Source organism: Mytilus californianus, unplaced genomic scaffold (assembly GCF_021869535.1).
Source record: "Mytilus californianus isolate M0D057914Y unplaced genomic scaffold, xbMytCali1.0.p SCAF_5, whole genome shotgun sequence".
Taxonomy (NCBI): domain Eukaryota; kingdom Metazoa; phylum Mollusca; class Bivalvia; order Mytilida; family Mytilidae; genus Mytilus; species Mytilus californianus.
Genome location: NW_026262701.1, coordinates 96,667,426 through 96,679,241, shown reverse-complemented (window position 1 = coordinate 96,679,241; position 11,816 = coordinate 96,667,426). Strand labels below are relative to the sequence as shown.

The following is an 11,816-nucleotide window of genomic DNA, read 5'->3' as shown; positions in this document are numbered from 1 at the left end:
AAGATTGTCAAATTGAAATAGCTTTTGTTTCATTCTTTTATTTTTTTTTTAATTGTCAAGTACACAAATTTCTAGGTTTTTTTATTAGAATTTTAAGCTACACATTTCTCTAATCTAGAAAATGATTTAAATTAAGGAGATGTGGTATGATTGCCAAAGTAGACAACTATCTACCAGAGACCAAATGACGCAAATGTTTGCAACTATAAGTCACCGTATGCCCCCCTCCCCCCCCCCCCCAAAAAAAAAGAGCAAAACCCATCCCGTATAAATGCTATGAAAGGTATATCTTAAATAAATTTCAAATAAACGAACATTTTGACCAAAGATTGACGTGGAGTAATAAATCGGATTCGGATGTGATTTGATTGCAGTTTTTTTTTTTTATTCATTTTGATCATTTTGCAGATTTTCCTTGTAGTCGTTCATCAACATAGTAAGAAATGGGGGAACAACGATCTTAGAATTATTCGATCACTACTATGAACCAAGGCAATTTTACGATAATATTAATAATGATCGTGTTGTTTTGCTGGATCCTCCTCGGTGTAAATTGTTATTATTTAATTGTATAAAAACATCTCAGAATTATCGAACAAACCCATACAGGTAACTTTAATGAAGATTACCTGGGCTTTTGGAGATGGTCCCCACAATAGCCTGTAGTGGTATTGGTATTTAACATCAGCGTCAAAATCGTACTGACTTTCCTAACACGTCTAATAGTGTATAGATTGAAGCATGTCAAATTAACAAGTCCACATCACATTGAACGGTTCATCGTATTATTTTCCATATACTATATACAATCTACTGTGACAGATGGTGGTTATAGGTGTTGTCTTTTAAAATGATTTTCATTGGCTGCTAGTAGCCACACACCACTTTTAAACGGTCAAGATTTTGGTAATTGTACAGAACTGATAAGGAAAAGGGAATAATGGTGAACGTACGGAGAATAAAATTTCCTATTTTTGTGATTATTTGTCAGGTAGTTTTTTTGGTGTTGTTTGGAGCATTGGTGGAATATGACGACTCTGCAAAACCTAATAACCAGGACAAAGCTCATCCTGCCGCAGGAGGCATTGTTGCTAGAATGTATCCCAGTAAGTCCTTAAACTTCATTTAACCATATAATCACATTACCCCGGTTTCTGTTACTTTAATTGACTTTGCATTGTCGTTAAAAAAAATCATCAAAGATTATTACCAAGCTTATATCATTTTGTACGCCAGGCGAGCGTTTCTTCTTCAAAAGTATCTATATTCTATGAGCTGAAATGCAAATAGTGAAACTTTTTTGTAATATTCAAGTCAATGTATATAATTATAGTGTGTGTTATGTTTATATTACAAATGGTAAAATTTCATTGACAATATACTATTACGGTGACATATGTTTCTGAATGACTGATGATTTTACTACATATTTACAAATATAAAAAACTTCATTGTCATGGAAATTTCGCAGCCCGAGAAAATCGGTCATTATTCTGGATAACAAATTTCGTTAATATCTTTGAATTTTCGCTTCGAATTCATTGTCAGTACCAGCCCCTTCCTGTACAAAAACCATGGGGAAATTAATTGTTTGGAACTAGACACCCCTCTTCTCACCTCCTATAAAAAACGATCTGTATGTTAACATGTGTATTCTTACAGATGTGATATAATTGTACACGTTGTTCATGCTCAAACTCTAAATACATTTTGTTTTCATAATTTTGTTTATGATCTGGAGCGTCTGTATGGTTTTCAGAATGGACATTTTAATCTCTATTCAAATTAAATGCACAGTTCTACCCAATGGTTTGATGGCATACATGAAATTAACAAAATAACACAGTACATAATACATCACAATAATAATAAAAGTACATGATTGAATATATCATACAGCTTTCGAGTCCACTCTCCCGTGTGACCATGACTTTTTGATAAATGGAGCAGCATACTACACAACTAACGGACATTAAGGACAATATACTAATTTAACAAACTTATCCATATCATCTTTATTTTTATAGGTATTTTCAATTTTTTATAAGATTTATTCAAGTCTCGTTTTTTTAATAAATTAACCTGTTATTTTCAAAGTTTCATTTGTTTTTTTTTTTGTAGCACTTTGTTAGTAGTAGATATTATAAACAATGTTTCGTTAATAGTACAAACAGATTAAATATTTTTACTATGGAATATAATTTTAATTACGTAATTTTTTAATCGTCATGCACCTTTAAGTGGATGAAAAAACCCGCATTTGTTTATGTACAATGTATTTCCAATGCTTACAATCAACTTTACTTTATAAAGTTAGTTGTGTTTTTTATCGTTTGTCATTCATTACTTGACAAAATTAAAGCATGTGCATTGAAATGAAAAAACATTCTATATAGATTAAGCGGTATACATCAAATGTACAGTTTATTTAACAGTCCCTGTTTCACCTAAATACATTCATCATTCAATTACAAAGGTGCAATCGATTCGAGACAGAGGTCTCTATGACTTCAATGAAATGTCACGTACTACTAGAGACGAGCGATCTTTGGAATAGACAAAATACAGCACAGTGATATTCATGCTTCCACACCGTGTCCAATGCCACATAATAGGAATGAGATTGGTAGAAAGCGGGGACAGTAGATTTGTCACCTTTAGTTAACAAAAAGTAGTTAAAAGTATAAATTGGTTTAAACTAAGATTTTGTCGTTGATGACGTCATAAATTTTGAAGATTTATTGCACTAGTGCAATATTACAATTTATTGCACGCTAACTTTTGGTTACTTTCTGTGGGAAATATTATATTGCTATGCAATAAAATCTCATCTTTAATCACAATTTTGCAGTTTTCTAAAATAAAAAAAGTTGTATTTGACATATAGGGACAAAAATTCCTGTTCGACACGGGAACTATGCTTTATTAATTTGGTTCAAACTGGTTTAGAATTGACGCAAAACAATTTATGTAACAGATTGTATCTGCACGATTCACAATTTTAGTCAAACCTAATAAAACAATCTTACAATCATTGTGTTCCAAATAACGTTCAAAGCGTAAGCACATGCGACTGTTAAAATACCGGAATTTCAATTATCTACATTATGGCACATAACAACGATAATAAATTATGATGTTTGGATTATTTGATAAATTATATACTGTGCCTCTAAATACCCCTTTTTACCGCTGTTAACTTTTACATACTTTTTGTTGACTAAAATGTGTTAGATAATTAGATATTTATTGATTGACTTTGGTCAAAACGTCAATATTTGCTGTCCCTGGTTGTATGATGCCGATTCCCATAAGTGACATTGGATACGGTGTATCAGGGATAAAATGGTTGAACAGTCGTGAAATAAAGTTCATAAATTATCAAAATCGACAAATAACTGAATAATTCATCTTTAAAATGCATTTAAGCATACATGTAGGTTAACCCAAACCCTTTAGAATGATGAGAATTTTGTCTTACCAGGATATTTATTTCACAAACATGGTAATTTTCAAAAAGTCCTTGAATTTATGTTTAATAAAATTCACAGTATTGCTGATTTATGTATTTATTTTTGAATTTGTGACAATATTATCATATTTAAGGTTGTTTGATCACATAGATTAAAACGTTTGATAGAAGATTGGCAACTGTTTATAGTATTAACTCAATACAGTAAAGCAAGGGCGAGATTCCAAACAATAGCAAAACTTGTATCAATGTTTAAGTATGCATTGTTTAGATACAAATAAAATAACACCACAAAACCCCAAAACAGAAAAAAAACATGTATATAATTTTTTCAATATTTCACCAAAATTGTCTCAAACGATGATGTGTATTGTTCAATAAAACCACAGTGATTTTTTCCCTCTTTATTCGTAAAACGATAAGAATTTTTTAAAGTATTATTTGAATTAATCGATATAAAAATCGCTGTATTTCTTCAACTATTTCAGAAAAAGATATTCATTGCACCACATGTAAGGAGGGGGGGGGGGACTATTAGAGTTTACTCTCTCAAAAAGATAAAAGTGATATTGCGATTTACGAAAAACAAATATGACTGACGTGAACATACGACAACCACTGAACTACAGGCTCCTGACTTGGGACAGGCACATAAAGAATATGGCGGGGTTAAACATGTTTATTGTTTGCTTTTGAGGGTGTTGGGTTTTCGAATCTTCCACATCTTATTGTACCTTTTCAACAAACCAGGTAGAATTATTTTTGTTTACATTTTTGGTGGGTAGCGCTATTTGAACTAGATCAAGGACAATTCAAAAACTGTTATTTAAACGAATTATATATTTAAGGATCTCTTACTACAAGTATTATATGATCCTATATGCAGTGTCTATTCTGATTGTCATAATGGTCATTTAAACAATGTTGAAGAGGACCAAAGCTTTAGCTGAACCCCATTGTTATTATGGGGACGATCGTATTACGTTATCTGGTTTCTTATTGCTGGAAATCTAATGAATGAAGATATTTATGGTTTATTTTCTCTAAAGAAAGTTAAGCTAGACTGTAAATATTGAAGTACAGTGATTTAAATATCCTAGAATAACCTATTTTCCTATTAAATTAAATGGTCGTTTGGTAAATCTGAATGCAAATATATTTGCTGCAACTCATTTAAAGCCTTCTTCTCTAAGGAGAAAGGTAAATGTGCTAGATATACTTACTGTTGGTGTGATGAGATAATTGAGCCTTTTAATTTTCTCCTTGATAGTATTTATGTACGTTTCGGCTATAAAGTTTATCGACAGGTTGTAGGTATGCGCTCCTTTAGCAGACTTGTTCTTGTGCTGTTATGAATCACAGTTTATGACCAAACTCAGTAAAGACCCGTATAGAACCTTTACTAAATTCTTCCATAGATATAAAGATTTGGTTTGAAACTTTGGTTGCACCTGTAGAAAACTTATTTTTAACGAGATAGCAGATCCTAATTTTTACGGAGACATTGTTTACCGAGTCCAGAAATTTAGATACGATCCGGGTAAACTTATCGATCCTTTAAATAAACTTATTCTAAAACGTTACCAATTCAACACTATAACTAGATCTTTGAATACTGTTTTTGTTGGTATTAATATTGATTTTGTTATCAGTAAATTAAAATCAAACTAAATATCATTTTAATATTCATATACACATTCACGGCTCTACAATCTGTCGATACCTGTATCTTGGCATTGCACAAGGTCATGTTTTTCTCTGACTGTTAATGACGTCTTTACACTAAATCCATTGGACGTTGGATGTGTACTGATTGATATTTTAGTCTTAGATGCATGTTTTTTTTATTAGTTGTTATTGGCTTTGAACTAGCTGCCAGTAACTGCGAGTACTCTCAGATCTGTACTTAGTGTCTTTTTGTTGTGGGGATGTATAAGTACCCTGCCACGTCTACTCTGTGTTTTTGTTAGATGTATTTCTGCTTTGTATCCATCTGATGAGTTAAGCCCTTTTCAACTGATTTCTATAGTTTGTTCTTATGTTGTACTGTTACACCACTGTCCCAGGTTAAGGGAGGGTTGGTGCCATCTAGCTAGTTTAACACCATCACATTCTATACGTGCCTGTCCCAAGTCAGGAGCCTGTAATTCAGTGGTTGTCGTTTGTTGCTGTATATAATATTTGTTTTTCGTTAATTATTTTGTACATAAATCAGGCCGTTAGTTTTCTCGTTTGAATTGTTTTATATTTGTCATGTCGGGGCCTTTTATATCTGACTATTAGTATGCGGAATGGGTTTTACTCATTGTTGAAGGCCGAACGGTGACATATAGTTGTTAATGTTTGTGTCATTTGGTCTCTTGTTGATTGATTGATTGATTGTTGGTTGCTTAACGTCCAGTGGTTTGGTCTCTTGTGGAGAGTTGTCTAATTGGCAATCATACCACATCTTCTTATTTTTATATATACTAACATTACAACTACATAAGAGTTATTTCCCCTTTTAAGAATTTTATTTTCATATCAAACAAAATTATAGTATAATATGCATACGAAGCTGGAAATAACTTTATATTAAAGTTTGTATTGGCACTATCAAGTAAGTGTTACTGATGATTTAGTTCAAATGGAAAAGATAAAGAAATAAATGCTGCTTTTAATTCTTCAAAACCAATTTTACAATGGTATTCTTATGGTGAAAAACGGAAAATTGCTAATTTATTTCATAATACAATGCATGTCTGACATAAAGAAAGAACAAAAATCTGACGATATTGTGAGATACAAATTGAATGTTGCATTTGAAACACAGTTAAAATTTCAATGATGCACGAACAAACAGTAAACAAATCCACTGTAAAGTGCTGAGAAAATATAAACTGCAGTACATGTGAATCACTAACATTGTTCTGAAAAATATAAACTGCAGTACATGTAAATCACTAACATTGTTTTGAAAAATATAAACTGCAGTACATGTGAATCACTAACATTGTTCTGAAAAATATAAACTGCAGTACATGCGAATCACTAACATTGTTCTGAAAAATATAAACTGCAGTACATGTGAATCACTAACATTGTTCTGAGAAAATATAAACTGCAGTACATGTGAATCACTAACATTGTTCTGAAAAATATAAACTGCAGTACATGTGAATCACTAACATTGTTCTGAAAAATATAAACTGCAGTACATGTGTATCAATAACATTGTTCTGAAAAATATAAACTGCAGTACATGTGAATCACTAACATTGTTCTGAAAAATATAAACTGCAGTACATGTGAATCACTAACATTGTTCTGGAAAATATAACCTGCAGTACATGTGAATCACTAATATTGTTCTGAAAACATAAACTGCAGTACATGTGAATCACTAACATTGTTCTGCTTTAGTAATCTTCACCGACAGACCACTTCAAAAAGGAATAAAAACACATATACGATGGCGGATTACAGAACACGATTCCTTTCTTTCTTTATATTTTGAATACAATTATTTACACGTGACATGATGATCAAAATGTCATACAATACAAATTTAATTCTCTCAGTGTTGCAGCGAACTAGCGCCACATTCTATATGTGCCTGTCCCAACTCAGGGGCCTGTAGTTCAGTGATTGTCGTTGGTTCATGTCTGTCATATTTTTTTTTCTGTAATTGTTTTGTTATAAATTAGGCCGTTAGTTTTCTCAATTGAATTGTTTCATATTTTTATGTCGGGCCTTTTATAGCCGACTGTACGGTACGAATAAATTTGATCTATGACACAATGTAAATACAAAATTAATAAAAGAAGGGGATTAGATGTAAAACAATATCAAAAAGACAACTATAACCGTGGACAAAATGCCACCAAATAAAATAACGTACACAGGTAAATACAAATAATTTAGTTGTAATGTATACATGGACTACGGAAATAATTTTTACAAAATGAATAATTTTGTTGTTCCTAGTACGAGAACAAAAATGAAAATTTATCGTCATACTAAACACTTATCAAAGGTGGTATATATATTAAAAATAGTGAGACTAGATATAACACTTCAAATAAGTAAACATTAAATTAACAAAAATACATTACAAATTGTAACAACAGGTCAAATTAACACGAAAGTACGATTTGAGAGTACTCGCAGTTACTGAAAGCTGGTTAAAAGCCAAACAACAATTAATAATAAAAAATCATGCATCAGAGACTAAAATCAACTAAAACACATCCAAGGGATTTAGTATTTTAACGTCATGGACAGTCAAAGTCTATATGTTCCTACATACTTTCGACATTTCACAAATGATATTACTGAAGATTTCAAGTAATGTTTTTCACCGGGTCTTTTTAGAGTCACTATAATCAATATCCTTATTTACAAAACTATTTTACTGAGAAAAAAGTATATGAGACAGTTTTAAAAAAAAAATTTCCCCAAGGATTTTTTTTCCAGCATGTCTTTGATGCTGTATTTTCAAACTGCTAATAACGAAATATAGGGATGAGTTCAATCTGTCTCTTTCTTCGATGAATTTTGCACAGTTAATGATCTAAGTTACATTTCCGCTTTTTTATGTTTCATTAAAATCATCAATCATTACCGATTCATTCACATATAAATAAATGCCTTGTTCTCTAGCTTGTAGTTTTTGGGTGTCGAAAGGGTATTTTTGGGTGGTTTCTTTTTCTGATTTTCAGCTGTGCATTTTCTGGTAATTGAAAAAAATATCTTTTAGATTTTGCTCTGTCATTTTCCATTTCTCTGTCTTGAGAAAATTTTCAGTTGTTTTGCTTGTACGGATATTTAAATTGCTGTTCAATTGTCTTACTTCGTTTGCCACTTTATACCAATTTATTTGCAATTCTATTGCCTTCAATATAATAATGACCGGGACTCAAATGTTACCAATTAATATTAGTAGCTAATCATTGAATTCAGAAAGCGACTGTAATATATAGACCAATTGATCCTGCAGTTGAAATCCGGAACTCTTTACAAAAATATACAAAATATTTTACTTGCAGTTTCTATCCGTCTACAAGTTCTTCCGACAAAGGGCTAAGACGATCCTACTTTATTTCGATGCTACATTTTTTCAAATAATGTAATTGTTCTAACGTACACGATAACATATATATATATATATATATATATAAACCCACTAATCTTATAATATTTTGATCACCAGTGTTCCAAGATGTCCATGTGATGATATTTGTTGGCTTTGGATTTTTGATGACCTTCCTTAAACGATATGGCTACTCGGCTGTCAGTGTGAACCTTTTGATAGGAGCGTTTGTAATCCAGTGGGCCATTATCATCCGAGGACTGCTGGCAGAACATGGAAGTAAATTTACCATTAGTGTTTCAGAGTAAGTAACGTTTCATTAATTTAGGTTGCTACAAATTATTAGTTTGTTAAAAGTAAACACTTTTATCTTTTCATTACCCAAGGCAACGTGTATTAGCCCCATATCGAGTGTCTAATCTATAGTCATAATTATTATATGCATTTTGCTATATTCTCATTTAATAAATTTGTGATTATTACAAACAACTAAAATTCTCACTGTCTGGTGCATAAAAGGACATAAGACGGCTTTCGATATTCTTTGTAAGATTATATTTATGTAAAATGTCCATGTATGAATATGATTTGGCTTTCCTAACGATCGGCTTTGAAACCAGGAAAGCGTTTTCAAGGCTGCAAATTCCGCGTGTTTCACAAAAAACATATTTGCAAAATGCGGTCATGAAGCATAAAATTTGCTTCGGCTACTTTACGTTTCCTATTACTACCACTGCTACGATGCTGCAGCTTTTTGTGGACTTTAAGTCCATGAGGATACCACAAGACCGATCACCAGTGCGTTTGTACTGGTATGAATACTTGTTTAATGTTCTATTTAAAAAAATTGTCAGTCGACAAAAAGATATTTGTGAAATGTTTAGACTATCCTCATGAAGTACATGTGTTCCTTAGCTGGTTTTACTGTTTGTTTTCTGGTGTTGTTAAATTCTGAGACTAACCTCCTGATGTACATTGATTCCTTAAATATTTTTGGTGTTTGCCTTCTGGTGTCGTTAAAAAGTAAGGCTATCGTCCTGGTGTACATTGAATTCTTAGATATTTTTGGTGGTTGCTTTCTGGTGTTGTGAAATTCTAAGACTAATCTCCTGATGTACATTGATTCCTTAGATAATTTTTGGTGGTTGCTTTCTGGTGTTGTTAAAATCTATGACTATCCTCCTGATGTACATTGATTTCTTAGATATCTTTGGTGGTTGCTTTCTGATGTTGTGAAATTTTAAGACTATCTTCCTGGTGTACATTGATTCCAAAGATATTTTTGGTGGTTCCTTTTTAAGTGTTTGGGAAATTCTAAGACTATCCTCCTGATGTACATATTGGATATTTTGGTGGTTGCTTTCTGGTGTTGTGTTGTATTTGTTATGCTTCACTTCTTGACATTTATGAATGCGAGCACCATTGACAAGACCAACATTTTTGAAATTTGCATATTCTGCTTTGGTATCTTGTATTTTTACTTTTGACCTTAATTTCTTTTTCTTTGTCTTTTTATTGAATCACCTCTTCTTGTAATACTGATCATATGTATTATTCTAATTTGTCCATAAGCGCCGTTGTAGTATCATGGTAGTATACGGGTTTCGAGAGTGCGAGTCGTTGGATCAATTACCGCCCCGCCCGGATCAAACCAAATACTTTAGAATTGGTATTTGCTGTTTCTCTACAAAGTACGCGGCATTCGGGGATACGAGCATTGATTGACTTAAAGTCAGATTATTGTGTGCTGGTAGGTCGACATGTCTTCTTACGGACTGTAACTTCATGAGCTATTACATCAAAACATCCGGCTAAGTGTTTTGGTATAGTACAAAGCCGGGTATGTACATATCTCATTGACATATTATAGGTCTGAACCTCGATGTAATATTTGCCATTGGACGATGATCATTCATCTAATTGTTCATAATACTTAACATGTAATCGTGAAAAAGTATGTTCTTTGTTTTGTACAGATTATTCACGAGTTAAAACGGCTTAATTCATAGTATGAATAAACTCATCATAAATAGATACCATGCAGAATTAAAATTTTGTACGCCAGGCGCGGGTTTCGTCTGCAAAAGATTCACCAGTGACGCTCAAATAAAAAAAAGAGTTAAAAAGGTCAAATAAAGTACGAAGTTGAGAAACAAAATATGTTTTTTATATATCCAAGATATGATGACCAGTCTACAAATACCAGCATTATAGCTATTATGTCATAACGACATTTGGCAATAACTGAAGAACAGTTCCATTTTCTTGCATTTTTGTGTTTTTCCAATAACATTTGATATAGATTTATTATAATATATCTTTCACTTGACCTACAGTATGCTGACCGCAGACTTTGCTGCTGCTACAGTGTTAATATCATTTGGAGCAGTGTTAGGAAAGACAGGGCCAATACAACTACTGGTTATGGCAATTATAGAGGTTGTTTTATCACAAGTTAATGAACATATAGGACTTGAAATGTTACATGTATGTATATCTATACTATAAGGTTAAATTAAATTTGTTAGTACATTAGGAAAACTTGAAAGCCTTGTATCATACCACATCATACCACTTCTTTTATTTTTACATAGAATGCAGGGTTTGTTGCTCGTGCTGTGTGGATGCAGTATAATGTGTTCCCGTAATTGTGGTGTGTGCCCTTATATTCTATAGCTAGGGTCTTTGTTAGAGACAAGGCGGTTTGGATTTTGCTCATTGTTGAAGGCCGTGCGGTGACCTATTGTTGCTAACTTCTACGCCATATGGTCTCTGAATGAGTTGTCTTATTGATATTCTTATCACATCTTCTTATGTTTATATTGTAATTAACTCAGCTAATTTCATCATTCTGAATCAATAACACACACTATATATAAAGTAGTTTGTTGTATACGTCAATGGGATAGCATTCCGACGAAAAGAATGACATCAAGAGGCAACACAAAGTCTTCCGCAATAGACAATATATCAATTATTCCGAGTCTATAAGATTTGTTAATAAATTTAATAGAAACAATCAAAGATCTACCATCAAAACTGAAATCTCCAAGTAACGAAAAATATTAGAATATGATATACAACAACTACTGACCAGTCTGGTTAAGATCAAACCTCTCTGCGCTCCTGTTTTCTGATATGTCGCGTGGGAGATTAAAATCAAACCTCTCTGCGCTCCAGTTTTCTGATATGTCGCGTGGGAGATTAAAATTAAACCTCTCAGTGCTCCCGTTTTTCTGATATGTCGCGTGAGAGATTAAAATCAAACCTCTC

General features: G+C 32.4%; 1 protein-coding gene across 2 annotated transcripts in view; it reads left to right on the top strand.

Annotated features, from left to right (window-relative positions):
• Positions 1-773: 773 nt before the first annotated feature.
• The window catches only part of LOC127700307 (ammonium transporter Rh type A-like), a 45,542-nt gene continuing 34,499 nt past the window's right edge, over positions 774-11,816 (top strand). The window contains exons 1-3 of one of the 2 annotated variants that reach the window (XM_052203720.1): positions 774-1,106; positions 8,664-8,847; positions 10,880-11,030. In XM_052203720.1, coding sequence (XP_052059680.1) covers positions 941-1,106; positions 8,664-8,847; positions 10,880-11,030 — 501 coding nt within the window. In that variant the 5' untranslated portion in view covers positions 774-940. The remainder of the gene's footprint in view (positions 1,107-8,663; positions 8,848-10,879; positions 11,031-11,816) is intronic. The other variant, XM_052203719.1, reaches the window with a different exon arrangement.